Genomic DNA, 18,931 nt, shown 5'->3' on the forward strand with positions numbered 1-18,931 from the left:
ATCTCTTCAAATCAAAATGTATTTGTCTTACCATATCCCTCTTTTTATAACCAAGACTTTAATGTTTTCCCACATGGAGGTCCAACCTAAGCCTTCAGACTAGACAATAAAAACGTATCGTGGACACACATCGTTCTCAAGTTTAGACAGCCTCAGATGGGTAGCTGTTGCTTTAATGATCCTTGCAGTGATACATGTTCCCTTCTATGTACATTAATGTGTAACTTGAGTTTCAGGACACATCAATACATTCAGAAACATGACTTTTGTTTCTGTAGCCTACATTTTTTATGTGTTTGTTAGTTATGTCATGGTAATGTTTCCCCTTTTTTGAAGTTGACCCTACCTTCTCTGTTCCTATAGCAACAGAGAAGTTTGCATATAACTAACAAGTCTAACAAATGAACCATGACCAAGAGCCACAAATTGAAATTGTCTTTGTTTGGGAAAAACTAATTCCTGTTTGCTAACCATTGCAAAAAGCCAGTAGCAAAGTCGGATGCTTGGAATAGCCTATGTTAAAATATCAAAGTAAATAATCCAGCAGTGTCTGTTGGAAACAGAGGACATTTCTTTTCTAATCAACTTCATATCTGCCAACCCTTGCCCTTAAGGAATATTTCCATTTAAAATGCATGATTGTAAGGGTCTAGCCTGTGAGGTTCCGTCCAAACATTTTTCATGACCCATCACGTGTCACCAATCGTCTTATTGATCTGATCTGTTCAAAAACTGTAGGTATAGATCTGCTCTGCAAGGCATTGCATTGTGACGTTTTCCTGGTTCTGAAGCGCTCCATCCTCGTTCCCATAGGACTGACTCCTCAGTCATTAGGCTCTCTGGTGTTCAGGACAACTGTGTTGGCACGTTTAGCATATAGATTAATCGAAGTAAGTGGAGGGAACCGATACTCATTACTCTGAACGAATGTCATAGAAACAAAGCATTCCATAGATTGTGCATCATTCGTAATGACACCTGTGTTTCAGAACAGCACAACATTGCTACACTGTAATATATATAAAACTCGCCAAACTGCCAAGGTTTTGAGGAGAAGCTGTTTCTCGGGATGACAAGCAGTCATGGCCCCGCCACCACTAAAGTGATGGAGAGGAGGAGACCTGGAACCCAGCTGGCTCAGTAATGAGCTTGCAGTCGAATAGGAGGACACTCCTTAGGAACAGGTCAACCAGGGACTGCAAAACAAATTACACGCCTGCTTTAATCATGAAAAAAAGGGATCTTCCATCACTGAGCATGTCCCACTCAGTCTGTCTCTGTGTCTGAGCACGTTGATTTTCATTAAGCAGCCAGTTCGAATGGCTTTAATTGTGCAATTTGCTGAACTGGACCCACAGTGCTTGCGAGAGGCTCTTCAGCTTGACAGCTGGAGTATAACGGTTCATTGAAATTCATACAGTGTTAGTATAAATTGGCTATAGTCTCTACTCTGAAGTTATTCTCATATTTCTCACACAGTCAAAATAATGCGCTTATCGTAAGCAATCTTAATATGTTGATGTTTTCATAGCAGTCAAGGAACTGTCTACATTTTCAGTTTGAGAGATGTTATTTTTGTGGACTAACTGCTATCTCCTACATAGGGGAGTACTGAGCATGTATGACTAGGCCTACAGCTGCTTTTAGCACGTCTGGCTTTGATCTGCACTCAATTAGGCCTGTACTAGTAGGCCTAATTACATAGAATGGATGCACAGTCAGTATACGCACAACAATAGAGGCAGGATTTTGTGTAATTCAACATTTGTTGTCTAAATGTAGCCTACAGTAAGCCCAACGCCTTGTAGTAGCCTAATTCACATGTTTGCACTAGCTAGCCTACTTAGAGTAGTAGTTCCTAACAAACAGCATGCTGGTTTACTGTATTGCGTAAAAAAAAAAAAACGAAAATTCTACACAAACGTAATAAAATTCGTTTTGTATTGTGCCTCGGTAATTTGGGAAACGACATTACTATTCAAACCTCATCTATTTTGTTGAACTGCGACAGCGACATCAAACGGTTTAGGAAGGTAATGAGCGTTGCATAGCAACGAGGAGGCAAAACAGGCGGACAAGAGACTGGCTCAAAGTATATGGCGCTGGACTAAACTGTAGAGAAGGTGACCGTCAACATTTTAACAGATAACTAGATTCGTAGTATTATATTAAAATTATACAATTCACACACGTCCAATATTTCGTCTAAGGTTGTCGTAGTCCTACAGCATATCCTCTCCAAATGGCTGGTAAAAAGAAAGAAGTGAGCTTACAGGTTGGTTTAAATAACGTTTGTGTCTGTTGTTAGGGATGGACACAGGACAGCTAGCTAGTCTATGTGTGTGCTTGTGCATAGCCAGGTCAGAAATAAGTGTACACACTTAGCCTAATCCTTTCTGCTTGTTTTTACTTAGGTGTCTGTTACAAACCAAGAGCAATGGGATGAATTGCTGGAAACTAAAGGGTTGATAGGTAAGACTACTCTACTGATTAGGCTACTGCATTAAATCCATTACGGACTCACTTATTAATCATTGCTCGCACTAAACAGTTTACACAGTGCCAAGTTAGATGTAAGTTCACGTTTTCCAGTAAACCAGTTGTCTGTTGCCCTCCAGTGTCCAAATAAATTACTGCAGAATTGTTCAAGCCCTTTCTGTATCCTGCTGTTGTATTGTAAATGTTCTCCTCCTATGCACCCCCAACCCTCTCCCACCTGTTCAGTTATAGATGTCTATCAGAAGTGGTGTGGCCCCTGCAAGGCTGTGGTCAGTCTCTTCAGGAAAATAAAGAATGAACTGGGAGATGAACTGTTACATTTTGCAACGGTACGTACCAGAGTGCCAGATCTCAGAACTCAAGTTAATAAATGTTTGTTGAAACTGTGTTTCACTCTCACAAATCAGGCAGAAGCAGACAGCATTGACACTCTAGAGAGATACAGGGGGAAATGTGAGCCTACCTTCCTCTTCTATGGTGTAAGTGTAGTAACATAGATGTGTGAGTGTGTTTGTGGTTGTGTATGTGTCTGTGTGTAGTCGGTGTATTGGTGTTTGTGAGCGTGTCTGTGTCTCTTTTGTGTGTGTCTTTTATTTGTGTGTGCATGTTGTGTGTGTTTAACATCACAATGCTGCAGTTAACGTGTTAAATCCAGTGCTTCCTTGTATGCGGGGTCAGGGAGGGGAGCTGGTGGCCGTGCTCAGGGGAGCAAATGCCCCCCTCTTACAAAAAATGATCCTAAAGGAGCTGGAGAAGGAGAAGCTTGTGCTGCAGAAAGGACTACAACGTGGAGCGGTGAGTAACCCATATGCACACAATCACACGTCAACACACACCCAGGTTCATAAACACACACTCCCACACATACACATAGAAAAATGGTCAGACAATCACAAAAAAAACACAGACACAAACATGAACATAATTACAGTTCTTAAACATTCCATCTCAGAAAGTGAAACTGCTTTGATTGACAGGTAAAAGATGAGGGCCTGGTCGTTGATGAAAAGGAAGAGGAAGTCCCTGAACAGCACCAGAGAGAAGAAGAAAAACCTGGTATATTCCTGCACACCTTCCATTGACTCAAAGTAGAATGGGTAGGAGGATTATAACAGCTCTTTCAACTCAGTCAGGCAGGTCAACTTCTCACATAAATTAGTCATTATTGACACTCATCACAACTCTTTGTCTCTTGTCAGTTCCTGCCAGTAAATCCTGCACAGTTGCCATTATTAAGCCCGATGCAGTTGCCCATGGCCAAGCTGAGGAGATAGTGATGAAGGTAAGGGCCTCAGCAGTTATCTCTGCTTTCTAGTTATCCGCACACCTTGGCCGGGTTTCCCAGATTCGTTAAGAAGCTCTTAGCGCTCAGAGCTTCTTAGGGGCGTTCTAAGAACGCTCTAGAACGCTCTTAGAACGCTCTTAGAACGCTCCTAAAAAGCTCTTAGCATTAAGAGCTTCTTAACGAATCTGGGAAACCCAGCCCTTGTCTGTATGTTTGGTTGGTGTATGTAATGGTGACAGGTTCCTTTGTCACTCTGGGGGGTAGATTCAGGATGCTGGCTTTGAGATTCTGGCCAATGAGGAGCGCACGTTGACCGAGGCTGAAGCTCAAGATTTATACCAACACAGATCGTCAGAGGTAAACCAAGTAGAGTATAACCCAGATCTGAGGAAGGCAGACGGGCAGGGAAGAGCAGAGCAGAGATGTCCACTAGACATCTACCCAACTCAATAATAAGAAAGAATACACTCATTTAGCCAATAATGCTATCCAAATTGATGTTCAGTAGGGGATTTAAACTGGGCACCTCTTGATCTGTAGTCTAACACTCTAGCTACTGACATGAAGCTAAGCCTAGTAAATAGTAGTATACAGCATGTGTTTAGCCATCATATCCTGTAGGGCAGCCCTGACTATAGGACAGGCTGAATAGTAAACCCAACAGTTTATTCTGAGCATGTCTAAACATAGAAGTGCTGACTAAACGGCCTGTTTTTGCTGACAGTGCAGTCAGTGATAAGGGAAAATCTGAAATATAAAATTCAAAGCTGCTTAGATCCAGAAGCGTATCCTTATTGCAGAGAAACATAACATGAGTGCAGTATGCATGCATGTGCAGCTTAGAATGATAAAAAAATAATTAAGATAAACATAAGAGGATTGCTGGTTAGTTCATTGGTGTGTATGTGTGCACGGGTGTGTGCTTAAACCTGCGTGGGTGTGTGTGCACGTGTGTGTGTGGGTACTGACAGGACGGCTTTGAGGAGCTAGTGCGGTTCATGTCCAGCGGCCCCTCCCACATCCTGCTGTTGTCTCAGCCGGATGGGTCAGCCAATGTCGTCCCTGCATGGCGGGAGTTTATTGGCCCAACCGACACTGAGCAGGCCAAGAGGGAGAAGCCAGAGAGGTGCAGTAGGCTGACCCTCTGATAGAGCACCTATTAGCACAGTCTTTCAAGAAACCTTTCAGTAGAACAATCCATGAGCAATGTTTGATTTTCGAAACTGAGTAGTTAATTATGTATTGCCTGTATTTCCTCATCCATTTACTTACAAACGTGCCTAGGCTTTGTGTTGGCCTGTTCTATGGCCGCAAAACAGCACAAGCTAACATATTGTAGCTCCATCAGACACACCCAAACATTCAAATTTCCTCTGCTCTGCTTTCCTCAATGAGCGCCCGCAGTGTCACCATCTGCTCCCCTCTCTCCTGTCCCTCCCTGCAGCTTGCGGGCGCAGTACGGCACACAGACGCTGTTCAACGCCGTTCACGGCAGCGAGGACAGTGACCAGGCCAGCAGGGAGCTCGCCTTCTTCTTCCCCAACTTCAGGAATGACTCGGTGGCCGAGCAGGATGAGGCGGAAGGGCGTGTGGAGCGGACACTGGCGCTCATCCGGCCTGACGCTGCCAGGGAGAGCAAAGGCATGCCGCAAAACACGTTCACAAGCAGACACAGAAATGCAGAATACACGCCCACGCTGACTCACTGATGTGTCAAATTCCTGCAAGAGCAGCTTGTGTTGATTTCTTGACCAAACACCACAGGGCATAAAATGACTAGTTTGTCCTCACTTGTTAATGAAGCTTATCTGGTTGAACAGATGAGATCCTGTCTCGGATACATGAAGCAGGCTTTAAAGTGGCCCTGCAGCGAGAGGTGATGCTGTCCGAAGAGCAGGTGAGACAGTTCTACAGCCAACATGTCGACCAGGACTACTTCCCTGCACTGCTGAAAAACATGACCAGGTGCCTGTCCCACTTGATCACTGGTGTAATCACAAGTACACTGTATGTTCACATGACGACTTGCATGAAGCAAAGAATGGTATTATTCAAATAAATGGCTATATATGTAAGTATATTAGCCAAATATGTGTTATACTATATATTATTATTATTATACTAAGCTGTTCAAGCTGGAAATCAATCGACAATTGGATAACACTTGTATGTGTTGGCAGTGGGCCTGTGCTTGCCCTGGCCCTGGTCAGGACAGGAGCAGTCAATCATTGGAGGAGTCTCCTGGGGCCCCAGGATGTGGGCCGAGCCAAGGAGGAAAATCCTGACTGGTACGCTGGTTCAGACCCCACAACTAAACCCTGCAGTCGGAGTACGCTGTGCCGCGTGTCTGATGTCCGATGTGTGTCCCTCCTGTCAGTCTGCGGGCCCAGTTTGCGGTGGATAGCGAGCCCCTCAACCAGCTCCACGGCAGTGGGAGCCAGGAAGAGGCCCAGCAGGAGCTCAGCTTCTTCTTCCCCAAGCAGCACACCCTTGCGCTGATAAAGCCTGATGCCATGGACCAGCACAAAGGTCCCAGCAGCCACAGCCTCCCAGTAGACGCATGAACAAGTCACGTTTCCCCTCAATGCACCTTTTCCATGTAACGTTTATGTAACTGTAACCTTATTTTAGTGAAGAGTTCTATTCTATTCCTTGGTTCTACCCTTCACAGACGTGATTCTGGATGAGATCCATCAGGGCGGGTTCAGCATCACCCGTCAGCAAGAAACAGTTTTGTCCAGGGAGATGGCTGAGGAGTTCTATAAGGACCACCGGGACAAGCCCTTCTACAACCAGCTGGTGGAGTTCATGTGCCGGTTAGTCCAGACTTAGCCAGCCGTCACCCCGCTATATAGAGGCAGTAAGATTCCTCCTCAAACCTGGCCCTCTTTCTGATGCCTTCTCCACTGCAACTGATCTTTCCACCAACACTAATTGTATTGCAGGCAGACTCGTAAAAAGCCAGCCTTAGGCAGAGTAGATAAAGTCCATCTTCCTTTTCAATCTGGCTCCTTCCCAGCATCAAGATTTTAGACGATGTCTTCCATTCGGATTAGCTCCTCCATCGAGTTGTTTCCTTACTGTCCGGATGCACTGAGCAGGGAGATAGGAGCTGGATGCTCTCGTTTGTAATACTTCCTGTGCTGTCATACTTTGTTAGGATCATTTCTAAATGACTTACAGTATCACAACAGTCAGATCATATTTCTATGGGAGTTTTTGGATGAGCAGTTACACAGACAATCCCAAACCAAATTTAACAAGATATTGTACCGTGCCTAACCACAGAAGCACATTTTACGTTGACATTTTTGCATTTAATTAATTTTGCAGACATTTTCATCCACAATGACAAATAAATAGTGCATGCATAGAAATGACAGCAGTGAATCAATGATCGGAAGTGCCTGACTTTAATAGTCTCCCTGACCCAGGGGCCCGTGCATGATGCTGGTGTTGACCAAGGAGAACGCAGTGGAGGAGTGGAGGGCCATGATGGGCCCAACAGACCCCAGCAAGGCCAAGGACTCCTCTCCCAACTCACTCAGAGCTCGTTTCGCCTCCGACATACTCCAGAACTCTGTCCACGGCTCCTCCACACTGCAGCATGCCGAAGAGAAGATACACTTCCTGTTTGGTGATGTCACCAGTGATGGAGACTTGCCCTCAGCCTCTCTGAGTCATCACATTGACAACGGTAATACAGTTATGCTCATAAAACTGCAGTCTACCTGAATTAGATATTGATCAAAGTACGCGATAATGTAATATATTCATTTGCCAGATGCTTTTTTCCCAAAGTGACGTACATGGAGGATTTGAACCTGCAACCTCTTGCTCTGCAGTGAAATGCACTACCACTGCAATGTACCCATGCTTGTGAAACTGTAGTCTGCCTGAGTTAGATGTTGATCAGAGTATGTGATCATTACTTGATTTCAGAAAAGGAGCACAACAGTTTTGTGGATATGATGCACTCAGATGTGTCAAGATCTACAACAACGGAACTTAAAGATTTAACAGACCCCAGAAGTCCAGGTAAGAGGGACAAACCTTGAGGAGATAGGGACATGTGGGTCCCGTGCAGAAACAGCATCAAATGCTCATCTGAACTTATACTTTATGAATCTAGAAATGACCACATCTGCTTCTGAGAAGACTGACCGAACAGACACTTGCAGTACCCCTGGCAGCCAATAGGAAGATGGTATGGTGCTTCAGAATAAACACAGTTCAGACCTGAGACTCGAACAATGTGTTAATTTTCTTTTTCTTCTTCTCAACAGAGACCAGACCGCTGAAACAAACCCTCCATGTCAACAGATCCCGTAGCAGCCAGACTTTCACAGCCCTATAGACACACAGTAGTTAACTAGCCTGGTCCTTTTTCTATAGGAAAAATTAGTCAGTGTAGACCATAATTTGTTTTTGTCTTGGACCCTGCTTCATAAAAATAAAAAAATTCAGTCTGTATATATATAAATTACAACTGGAGATTAAAATGTATGACAGTGATATCAAACAGTAACTTTATTGCAGATGTTACAGTAAGGAAATTAAAAAAGGTTTTAAAATACAGTATCAACAAAAATTATTGTGATTTGCTCAAGCTTGACATTATAGGGTTTTTTGAATACAGCCTGCACTACCTTGTAAGATTAGCTATAACCTTTGCAGTGGGCTATTACACACAGACTTTCTTCTTCGGGTTTCTTTGGAATGAGAGAACATGTAGTTCCCCCTCAGTGTTGACTGAAGGCTCAATGTAGGTCTGTGTGAATGCAGAGGTTCTCAGCAGAGCACTTCTCTTCTGCTGCACTCAGACCACGAGCTGCAGCAGCTCAACATCACAGCCAGCAGCATGGATATGGTGATGGCACAGAAGAGGATCATTACTATGAATCCTCCTAGATGTAGAAAATCTCCATCTACAAACTTACACAACCTCTGGTGGAGATATTCCACATCTGCGGGTGTTCAGGTCATGGTCACCTGTGTGGACATGTTGATAGACTTGCTTCCTATTTAATTCAACAGAAAACGCAAAAAAAAAAATCTTATTTAATTTTTTAAATTGTCGACCACCCAATACCGTGAGATAAATGGGGTTAGAACAATGCACATCAGTCTGCTTAATTCAGCCTCTGTCAGAGAGAGAGATTATGGTCCCCCATGGTTGCCCCTTGTGTTTTCTTTGAAAGATTGGGTAGCATCCTCAAACACCATGGTAACTAAGGTTCTCAGCATTCACTCCAGTTCCATGGAAGTGTTCCCAGCTAACAAAAATACTGAGGCATGCACTTTGAAGGTAAAAATAGTCTGTTGCTACAGTAAGTATGTAATAATTGTACCAAAACATCAGCAGCCACTTTTACCCTATTTATTTATTTAGTTTGATTGTAAAATACAGGACTACAATAATGAAACACATCATAATTTCAAATATATCTATGTATATTAAGTAGGTGCATTACTGATGCAGTTACTGACACATAAGTTATGCCTTCTGCGAAATCTTTCTGAGAACCAACTATTTTAAATGTCTACATGGGGCAACATTTTCAATCGTCCTGTGAAATAGTTCTCCATCTGTCTCTTCTTGCCTAAACCGTCAGATGCCGTCTCCCTGACGGTCTGAGGTACTTCCAGGTTCACCGTCCTCCCAGGCGTCAGCCACCTCCAGTAGGAGGGCCTCGTCCATGTCCTCCTCCTGCTCAGTGAAAGACTTCTGGAACATCTCTGTTATCCTCCTCTGCTCCGGGTCCTGTGGATCACCACAGACATCCAGCTGTGAACCCACTGACTGCAGGATGACGTTGACAAATACTGGTAGAGCTTTTTAAGAAATTCTACATGTCATTCAGAAAAGGCTCACCCTCGAATGGAAGCTGGCATTGAGTGCGTTTTCCGAAAGGTTTGATTCTGAAAGGCCTACTTGCTCCAGGGTTTTCATCTTCTCTTGAATCATGGGCCTGAAACAACACATCCAAAACAGGTCAAATCTGTCATCTAGACTAGAGGACAGAGAAGAGCAGGAATGCCTTCATAGGCCTGCATCTGCATCACATTCTATTGCATTAGATGTCTCATTTACCACAGGTAGTCATCAGCAGTTCCTTTGGCCACGAGATAGTGAATGTCCACGTTGCTGGTCTGTCCAATACGGTGCACTCTGTCCTCCGCCTGAATGAGTACCTGTCCAATCAGAAAAAAACATCAGTTAGATCAACACTAAAGGACGTTTTGCATCTTATTAAACAAGGTACTGTAGGTTTCTATAAAAAATGGACAAGGCCCTACAAATCCTGACTGCTAGAATTTACATGACCACCACGGATACATGTGTACTTTAAAGGATCCAAATACATTCCAACTGGTCCAAGTCCAACAGATCAGGGTTAGTACAGGGTGAAGGGGATTCCTCACTGATTTGTTCCTCCCAAGATTTCCAAATTATTATTATAATACAATTTTGGGGCAGAGGGGAAGAGTTTTGCTTGTTTTTAAGAGTTTGGTTAGTCATAGGTGGCTAATCTCTGGGTAACTGTGAAGCCCTCTGTGACACTGATTGGGGGGGGTGGTCGTACCCCAGGGTTCCAGAAAAGCTCAGCAAACACCACCAGGTTAGCGGAGTGGAGGGTGAGGCCCATGTTGGCTGCTGTGATGGACAACACAGCCACACAGCTCCCGTCTGCCGTCTGGAACCTGTCGCACAGCAGCTGGCGATCTGCCGACGGGGTGGACCCATCTATGCGGATGTGGCTGATGTTCTGCAGAAGTGGGGGAAGATGGAGCTCAGTGGTCAGAGTATTTGACCGCAGGTCTCAGGTTTAAAAGCGTCTGCTAAATGAATACATTATTATAAGACATGGGGTTAAACCAGTCTCAGAGAAAAAAAGAATATCCGGCATAGGAGTTTAAGGAGACCTCAAGGGCGGCCGTGAGAGTGTGTGTGCGTCTGTTTGATCACCTTCTCAGTCAACTCTTTGGTGATGCTGTCCAATACCAGCTTGTGATGAGCAAACACCAGGAACTTCTCCCTGCACTCCAGCATGTCGGTGATGTACTCCCTACAGACACACACAGACAGCTGATCATCAACAGCCTGAGGCTTTAGAGAAGTCAACGACAGGAGATGGGATGACCCATGAGGACTCACATGATGGCTCGAGTCTTGGCCTCAGCTGTGTGGTTGAAGAAGACGAGGAGAGCCTCCTTCTCCTTCATCTTCTGGAGGATTCAGGAGAAAATATAAGATAAGGATAGGACATGTATTTTACAAGTTATTGTTTGGCATTGAAGTAGTGCACCTACTGTGCTTGTGCGGTACAGATATGCATCAGGTTAACAAGACAATTCAACAAGAAACACAGCATTTGACCAGGTTGGCAAGATGGATCAGTTCTACAGTAGTACTCTTGAAGTGTTCCCCCGTCCTGTAAAAGGTGGCCACTGCTACCCCTGACCCCTGCTCACATTATTTTGGCCCTTGGCAAGCTCCTTGGCGGCGGCCGAGAGGGCGGCTTTGGTGCGTCCATTCACCCCATCGGTAGTCACGGTGACGACCTTGCGCTGCTTGGCGGGGAGCTGGGAGAGGACCTGGGGCTTGAGGCGCCGCAACATCAGTGATTCTTCCAGCAGCAGACGCAGCTCTCCCAGATTAGAGGAGCTGGAGTAGTCCCAGCCCCAGGGCAGCTGGGAGGGGGGGGGGGGGGTAAAGAGGGATGGAGGGGAGAGAGGGGGTCGAGGAGAGAATCAGAAGAAGGGTAGAGAGTGTGAGAGGGTTAGAAAGAGGTAAGGGGGGACAGATGGATGAGAAGGAGGGGAGTAAAGAGAGGGAGAGAGGGGACATGGATGGAGAGAGGGATGGTAGAGTGTATGGAAGAGAAGGAGGGGGATGGAGGGATCAGGAGAGATGGAGGGGAGAGAGAGAAGGATAGGGAGGAGGGAGGGATGAGGAGGGTGGAAGGAGGAGGAAGAGAAAAAAGCATTTAAAGGGATAAAAGACAGGGAGGGAAGAGAGGGAAGTAAGAAGAAAAATGAGAAGAACAAGAAACGGGGAGGGAGACAAAGAGGATATCAATTAAAATCTAAATCAAAGTATTACATATATAATTTATTATTCATTCATTTAGAGCAAGCAAAGGAATAAAAGGAGAAAGACAGACACACAGTGCCACAATCCAATCTAGTGATATAATCTCCTCGTGTTTGCATATCTACAGTCCTACAGTGAGAGCTGTAAACATACTTAACAGTCTAAATAAGAGGAGGGAGAGAGAATGGGCCTAATCCCATTTCAAACATCTTCAGTATAAACGAAGGCTCTTCAGATCCCAGCCAATTACAACACCAGTTCAGCTGTGATCCTTCATGAGGAAGAGGCTGAAACCATCCACCTAATGTAAAGGGTTTGAACATACACCAGGATCTGACCTTAACTGGGATTTGAATGTTACTATGTTCTTACCATACCTGAGCTAGGACTATACCTGTTTGGCATTGCAGTAGCGTGTCCCAAACTCATGGAATCGAGGGAAGAGGCTGGGTCTGACGGCTAGGATCTGGGTGTACAGTTCTGAAGGTCTGGACATGGCTGGGGTCCCTGACAGCAGGATCACCCTCCTAGCGGCCTGGAGGAGCAGAGCATACAGGTGACCACATGTCCCAGTTCAGCACCGCGGTGGGAGATGGTCAGCTCTGGGCACAGCACATTCACTGGGGTTCAGATCACAGGGATCAGGGGTACCTTCAGCAGAGGCAGGGCAGCCTTGCATCGGGCAGTCTTCATGTTCTTGAGAAAATGGGACTCATCCTGCAGCAGAAAGAACAACAGAAACCATCACCAACAACTGATTTATGAAGGCAAAATGAAGATGTTTGCCCACGTCTAGCCTTGAAGAGTACCCAGGTCAAGTAGACCAGCGAAAACCAGCAGAAACTATTTTCAATGTAATTAACTCCACACCCAACTGCAACAATCTACCCCACCTTCCCCACACCAACCACACACTCTCTAGACTCAGTCACACCCCAGAAGGCAGGACTCACCATGATGAGCACGTTGAAAGGTTTGGCCAGCAGCTGCTTATCCATCCTGCTGAGGAGGTCGTAGCTGACGATGTTAACCAGCCCTGAGTGCAGGTTATCCTTTCCTGTCACCACCACATTGATGCTGTCAGGCTTCACTGAGGGGAGCCAGCGCTGGAACGCCTGAGAAGTACAACATTACCAAAACAGGAAGTGACATAAAAATGCCTCAAAGATTGGCAGGCCGGCAGTGGCAAGGGTTTCACCTGGAATTCAGCTGTAAAGCCCCTTTCGAAGGACACTGACAATTAGTTTAAAAGGATGAATGTTCTTGTACCACCATTTTATTTTGCTTCTAATGGGTGTGTTAACAAATGTAAACCTATCAGCAAATGCTATTGAGCTAGAATGATATATACAGTACAACAATCCATATATAATCCTCAATCAACAAACTTGGTTCCTAAATGGAACATCAAAGAAAACAAAATTTTGAGCCTTTCTGGTAAGATCAAACAGCAGACTGTTCCATCATTCCATGACAGTGCAGCCAATCATCTGTGGAGAGAAAGCATGAGTCAATGGCCCAAATGCTTCTGACAGTCCAATTCCTAGCGCTTCGTTCCCCTGTCAAATCAACGCAGCTGTATCTCAGTAGTAAAGCCCCCACCCCCTCCCCAAAGAGAGACAAAGAGAGACAAACAAACTGAGACAGACAGTGAAAGCAGATAACAAAAAACAATATAATAAATCCTTCAAACCCTCAAGTCCCCTGGGTCGCTACAACTATCCCCTACCATAGTAAACCTGATTGGGGGATGAAAGCAGAGGTACAGAGCACCAGGTCTCTAGTATGTCCACACATACCCCACACAACCCCTGGAAGGGTTTGTACGGAAGCATGTGTGTACTCCTGTGGAGTGTGTCATTATAGATACTACAGGAGTTTTTCTGGTCATACCCTGCTCTTTACCAAATGGGCACTGTGTTTATGTACCTTTCTGTATACAATGTCAGGGAAATTCCACTAGCAATACAATTAGCAATTGACTGATATTCACTTCACCAGCCCCTGCCGTAATCTGGTTAACATGCTGAAGATAGACCAAATGTAAACATATATAAATATTACAAGAACAGCCGAGTCATTAGGACAAATGAGCAGGGATGTAGGTCTGGTTTGAAAGATGGTGGGAGTTGAGGGGGGGGAGGGGAGTGAAGTATGGGGTTAGCTTTCCATTTTATATACTTTCCTGTCAATTTCACATAGCTTGCAGATGCTATTTACTGACAAACACTCCTTAAAAAGAGACACAATCTCTCCCCCATTCCACACCTGACTGGAACTGGCATTTGCAGCCAGAGGGACAAATACAAACTGTCTTAACGTGCAGGCACAGAGTGGGCGGGTAGGGGGGGAGGATGTGTAGAGAAATCCACGCCAATGATGATGACTCATCAGAAAAATGAGAAACATGAAACAAATCCTCATAGGTGAAAAACCACAGATGACATGGTTGAGACAGATAGATTTTGAAGTCACAAAACAAGACCAGCTTGGAATATCAAACGAAGCTTACAGATAAAGCCTGTTTTCCGCAAAGTTAGGAGATGTTAAAACACTTGCAGAATCCCTTAAAAACCTCATCAGGGTTTTAAGCCAAAAATGATTCATAATTCAAATTACCTCCTGCACCTTAGAGACACAAAACTGGGTGGGTGGTATTACTGTCTTCTCTCCTGAAGATGAATTACCTACCAAAGAGTCACCAGTCTTCAGGGACAGCACTGGACTGCTGTAAACACCAGGCCCTTGAATCAAGTAACGTTCCACTCGCCCTTCCTTTAAATACCCCAGCTCCACTTTAATGAGTATATTGAATATATATATTATATATATTTTTATCTGAGATGTAAGCATGTTGAAAGTTTGCCCTTGGTCAAATAGTGAAAAATTAAAGACCAAAAATTGCGTCTGACAGAAGAAAAACAACAACACAATGTATTCCCAGGGGCGCATCAAAGTAAACACTGATGCTGAAATAGAAATGAATCATCATGTGACCAGCTGCCACCTGCTCATGGGCATAGTATGGCAGTGGTGCAGTTACCTCTGCCCATGTGAAGCGCACGGAGGAGGGCGTCACCACGAGCAGGGGCCACTCAGTCCGGTAGTAGGCCGCTATGCAGATGGCCTGCACCGTTTTCCCCAGACCCATGTCATCAGCCAGGAGCAGACGGCCGTCTTTGGCCACGGCAAAGCTGCAACAGACAACACACAGGCAGCGCAGGGTCACTTTGTATCTAAAATACAAGCATTCAAAAAAAGTGAACCGCAATACTTGCCTGTTGAGTGGCTAAGCTAAACTCAAGTGGATCTGTTTTACTGTAGGACGGTGATGTTGTGTGACTACACCTAATCTAGTGTAAGATGGTGTAAGAGGGTATATGATGGTGTATAGGGGTTTATGAGGGAGTAGGACAGTGTATGAGGGTTAAGGAGGGTATAGGACGGTGTAGGAGGATTTAGGACGGTTTAGGGGTGTGTAGAAGGGTGTGTAGAAGGGTGAGGACAATGTAGGAGGGTGATGTCATGTGACTACACCTACTCGACCCCCTCCCTCTGAAAGGGCATGAGGCAGCGGGTCAGCGCAATGTCAACGCTGGACAGGTCAGCCTCAGGGACCTCTGCAGGCCCGGCCTGGCTGCCATCCAGCCTGTGAGAGAAGACCTGGATCACCGCCCTGGGCAGAGGCTCCACCTCCACGGCTGCCAGCCCACTCAGGGCGTCCACTACACAGAGCAGAGGGGCAGCCATGTCAGGGCGCACAGGAACTTATATACAAACACACACACACACAGATACCTAAAGAGTGGAATCACAACAACAGTACTTACTGAGCGTTTTATAATCTTCCAATGCAAAACTCCACTTTTTTGTCTTCATGTCTGAAAGCCAGGAAAACACATTGCCAGTCGGCAATCCGAAATCAGATCATTCGCAGACAGTTCAAACAAAACAAATAAACAGGTAGGCTATGCCTGCAAGCTACGCTTGTTCCACTCTGAATCAAAAGCTCCCATTCACCATAGTTCTTGGAGGGCATCTGCTTGAATGCAGCTATGACGTCCACGTGGTAGCCCAGGTCCACCTGGAAGCGTGAGCGTGACAGCAGGCAACAGCTGCCCTGCATGCTGGCCCCTGGCTTCTGCCAGCCGTTGCACAGCCTCATCATCGCTGCAAGCGCTGCCTTGTCCCGGGGTCTGCAGGAGGCCGGGTTGGCCAGGTCCAGCCCCTCCATCCCCTCCAGGGGCATCAGGGACACGCAGGGGATGGCCCCTGCCTCCTCCACTGGAAGGGACAGCAAAGGGACAGGGTATCCAAGTTGGTCAGACACTCCTGTATAAAAACAGCCTGCTTGCGCCATCAAAAAGCTAGCCTTTTGGTGGCATAGCTAGTTCAAGTTGTGGTTTCAGTGGATCCTTTCAACACAAGAAAGAAGGTGTGTATCTACACATACTTAGCTGCCGGTAGTCTGTGAGACTGAAGTTCCACATTTTGGTGCCCGGGTCTGTCAGAGACACAATAACAATATGAGTGACAATGTACAGTCCTGTGTTAAAGTGATATTTCAACCACAAAATCCCCAAAACAAGTCTAAATGGTTAGCTTGCCGTAGTTTTTGGAGGGTATGTTTTTGAAAAGAGCAATCAGTTCTGCGTTGTAGCCCACTTCCACTCTAAAGCGCTCCTCCGAGTGTGACACACACTTCCCCCTCACAGTGATGCCAGGTTTCTTTGTAGTCATGGCATTAGTCCTACCGAAGGCACTCGAGGAAGGCTGTGCAACTGCACATTGGACAGCTGGTTTACTTCCTGGTTTGTAAAAGGCGCCTACAGTGCTTCCAGAGGGGTTTGAGATGACTTTTTGCTCAAAGGGTCGCTTCAAACCCGTAGAGACTCCGCTAAAAAACTCTTTTCCTGGTAGTTTTGCTTTAAAATTGGGAAGTGGATCTATTACTTTGATCTGCAGCAAGAATACAGAATAGTGTAATTAATACCAGCAGAGACAGAAGAAAACATGATAGCACTTCACATTAGCCTGCACCAAACAAATGAAACTGTCAGTTCTCACCTGTTTCGTAGCGGTGTTGAGAGAATTATGGCCAGAAAACAATTCGTGAGGTTTGACGACTTGTCGATTGTTGTTAATCTGGGGTGGGGTACTGCGTGTGGGTAACTCAGGTGGAGCTGGTCTAAACGTTGAGCTAGGTGGTGTCCATCTTTTGTTTGGGGGACCAAGCGGAGCAGAACCAGTGCCGTGCTGTTGTTGACCGGCAGTAGGGATGTCGTTTCCCGGTGATTGCTGGCTGTTGATACTGCTGGCCTGGGCAAGTCTGAGAGCCCTCTTTGCTAAAGCTTTCTGTCTATTTTCCTCAATCTTTCTCTGCTGCTCTGCCGTTAAATTGCTCGACATTGTTTTGTTGTTTGGTTGCAAGTTGACTTACCCAAGTCATCAAGAGAATATTTGAGACACAAACTTAGCTTCATAAAGTAAGTTTGACAAGTTGGCTACCTGCGCCCGCTAATGATGATGCTAGACGACATAGCAGCTAGCTTTAACCTCCGAAATAAACAAGTTGTCAAGTTAAACGTAAACGTAATGTTGTTCGGTAAAAGTTATATTCATTTCTGTAACCCAATTAAACTACAATGTTTCTGAAGGCTTACCTAAACTGAGTTTGCTAGCTGGCACTCATGTCTTGCTTGAGAGCGCGGTTGTAGTTTATGGCTGACCGGATATGACGTAGCATAACAAACAAGCACGAGGTATCCTATCGCATTCTGATCAGCAATTCAAAACGAAGCCTAAATCCATCCTTCATATATTGTATGACTTTCTAGTCTAGTAAAAAGTATTTGTTCGAACAGCACTGTTGAACAGGTGGACAAATGATATACCGGAACAATAAATAACGCGGAAAGGCTAGTTACTGCGCCCAAGCAAGGGTTGAATCGTAAGCAACGCAAATTCACCCTCTCTTTGTTTAATTTGTTGATTACATCAAAAGGGAATTAGGATACCAATTATGACAAAGACTTTGGTTGAGTTACAACTACCGGTAGCTACATCTGCTGTAGCAAGAGTTCTGAAACATTTTGGCTCGCCTTCAGCTTGCATCACGCCGTGCGGTGACGTGCCGCGCTTGGGAGCTGTCCCAGGAATCATGGTGCTGAAGCTGCAGCAGTAGTCAGCAACCAATGATCGAACAACCAACCCTCAGCTAAAAGAATGCACTCATCTACAATAAGGAATACGTTGAATCAACCACAAGGACTCTCTGAAAATCGTTTTTGAATTGCATTCATGGGAAGACACTTGCTGGTCTTTAATATATGAGTAGGCTATTGAAACTGGAGGGCGACTGCTTAAAAAAAATTGAAACGATATAACCCCATGCCAACGACAGTGCGTTAATAATTTTGTGATTTGTGATTTTAAAAAAAACAACGTTTGCTAAGGAAAAGGACATTTGAAGTATTTTGGACGTCAGTATAGTTCATTGCCAGGTAAGAGTAGTGCAATCCCTCCAAAACATTACATTATTTTACGGATATCTTTTGTGTTTCGACATCGACATTTTCTTCTTGAAAGAGTTTACGTATATTATTGGAATGATTAGGAAATCATTTTTGAAACCGGAGTAGGATGGAAACCTGCCGTACGGAATCTGAACATGTAGTATTCTAACGCTGAGGTTGGCATACCTTGCTGAAATTGGAGGGAAAATGTACAGACCTATTCGATGGTGAGAGAATATAGATGGCCAGTTGGAATCTACACAAAGCACAGCATGTCTATTTTCTAATCCTAAACCAACAGTGTTTTTTTTTCTTTATTCGGTTTGTTGGTAACCTAATGGCTTCAGACACTTGTTTGCATCAATCCAACGTGTTGTTTTGCGGGCTATTCCATCATGGGAACAAAGCCACTACAGCCTTGACACTATAGTCTCACAGCATATTTAAACACCTCTATGGGAAACAAATCAATTTTAAAAGCAACAAGATTCTCTCTATTTTTCATCCTGGAGTTTATCTTGGTGTTTTCCCTCC

General features: G+C 45.0%; 2 protein-coding genes across 5 annotated transcripts; one reads left to right on the top strand and one right to left on the bottom strand.

Annotated features, from left to right (window-relative positions):
* Positions 1 to 1,989: 1,989 nt before the first annotated feature.
* Positions 1,990 to 8,336, top strand: LOC146234301 (thioredoxin domain-containing protein 6-like). Of its 3 annotated transcripts, none has more exons than XM_084689069.1 (18): positions 1,990 to 2,123; positions 2,211 to 2,275; positions 2,415 to 2,472; positions 2,725 to 2,978; positions 3,178 to 3,294; positions 3,477 to 3,555; positions 3,699 to 3,781; positions 4,049 to 4,141; positions 4,756 to 4,910; positions 5,229 to 5,425; positions 5,605 to 5,749; positions 5,965 to 6,072; positions 6,162 to 6,313; positions 6,456 to 6,600; positions 7,219 to 7,481; positions 7,727 to 7,822; positions 7,917 to 7,991; positions 8,071 to 8,336. In XM_084689069.1, exons 2-17 carry the CDS (start codon positions 2,243 to 2,245, stop codon positions 7,982 to 7,984), a joined length of 2,046 nt encoding a protein of 681 aa, XP_084545195.1. In that variant the 5' UTR covers positions 1,990 to 2,123; positions 2,211 to 2,242; the 3' UTR covers positions 7,985 to 7,991; positions 8,071 to 8,336. The 3 variants fall into 3 exon arrangements, with proteins under 3 accessions (XP_084545195.1, XP_084545194.1, XP_084545196.1); XM_084689070.1 differs by having other exon boundaries at positions 2,057 to 2,275; positions 2,725 to 2,828; positions 2,907 to 2,978; positions 8,071 to 8,332; XM_084689068.1 differs by having other exon boundaries at positions 2,056 to 2,275.
* smarcal1 (SWI/SNF related, matrix associated, actin dependent regulator of chromatin, subfamily a-like 1) lies at positions 8,289 to 17,618 on the bottom strand. Of its 2 annotated transcripts, XM_084689067.1 has the most exons (18): positions 16,950 to 17,618; positions 16,490 to 16,841; positions 16,336 to 16,386; positions 15,903 to 16,166; positions 15,713 to 15,763; positions 15,424 to 15,607; positions 14,926 to 15,076; positions 12,836 to 12,997; positions 12,534 to 12,599; positions 12,277 to 12,417; positions 11,261 to 11,479; positions 10,944 to 11,014; positions 10,755 to 10,854; positions 10,372 to 10,554; positions 9,879 to 9,979; positions 9,660 to 9,756; positions 9,388 to 9,548; positions 8,289 to 8,805 (listed from the first exon to the last, which is right to left on the bottom strand). In XM_084689067.1, exons 1-17 carry the CDS (start codon positions 17,289 to 17,291, stop codon positions 9,396 to 9,398), a joined length of 2,688 nt encoding a protein of 895 aa, XP_084545193.1. In that variant the 5' UTR covers positions 17,292 to 17,618; the 3' UTR covers positions 8,289 to 8,805; positions 9,388 to 9,395. The 2 variants fall into 2 exon arrangements, with proteins under 2 accessions (XP_084545193.1, XP_084545192.1); XM_084689066.1 differs by lacking the exon at positions 8,289 to 8,805 and having other exon boundaries at positions 9,151 to 9,548; positions 16,950 to 17,617.
* Between the last annotated feature and the right edge of the window lie 1,313 nt (positions 17,619 to 18,931).

Source organism: Hypomesus nipponensis, chromosome 23 (genome assembly GCF_054491055.1).
Source record: "Hypomesus nipponensis isolate SF chromosome 23, ASM5449105v1, whole genome shotgun sequence".
Lineage (NCBI taxonomy): Eukaryota > Metazoa > Chordata > Actinopteri > Osmeriformes > Osmeridae > Hypomesus > Hypomesus nipponensis.

What these genes read in the sequence shown, in the direction of transcription:
- LOC146234301 (XM_084689069.1), top strand. Translation starts at nt 2,243, where the DNA reads ATGGCTGGTAAAAAGAAAGAAGTGAGCTTACAG. An exon ending in GGAAACTAAAGGGTTGATAG is followed by an intron (nt 2,473 to 2,724) that starts GTAAGACTACTC and finishes CCACCTGTTCAG; the next exon opens with TTATAGATGTCTATCAGAAG. An exon ending in CTGCTGAAAAACATGACCAG is followed by an intron (nt 5,750 to 5,964) that starts GTGCCTGTCCCA and finishes ATGTGTTGGCAG; the next exon opens with TGGGCCTGTGCTTGCCCTGG.
- smarcal1 (XM_084689067.1), bottom strand. Translation starts at nt 17,291, where the DNA reads ATGTCGAGCAATTTAACGGCAGAGCAGCAGAGAAAGATTGAGGAAAAT. An exon ending in GATGCCCTCCAAGAACTATG is followed by an intron (nt 15,764 to 15,902) that starts GTGAATGGGAGC and finishes CCTGGCTTTCAG; the next exon opens with ACATGAAGACAAAAAAGTGG. An exon ending in TGCGCTTCACATGGGCAGAG is followed by an intron (nt 12,998 to 14,925) that starts GTAACTGCACCA and finishes TGTACTTCTCAG; the next exon opens with GCGTTCCAGCGCTGGCTCCC.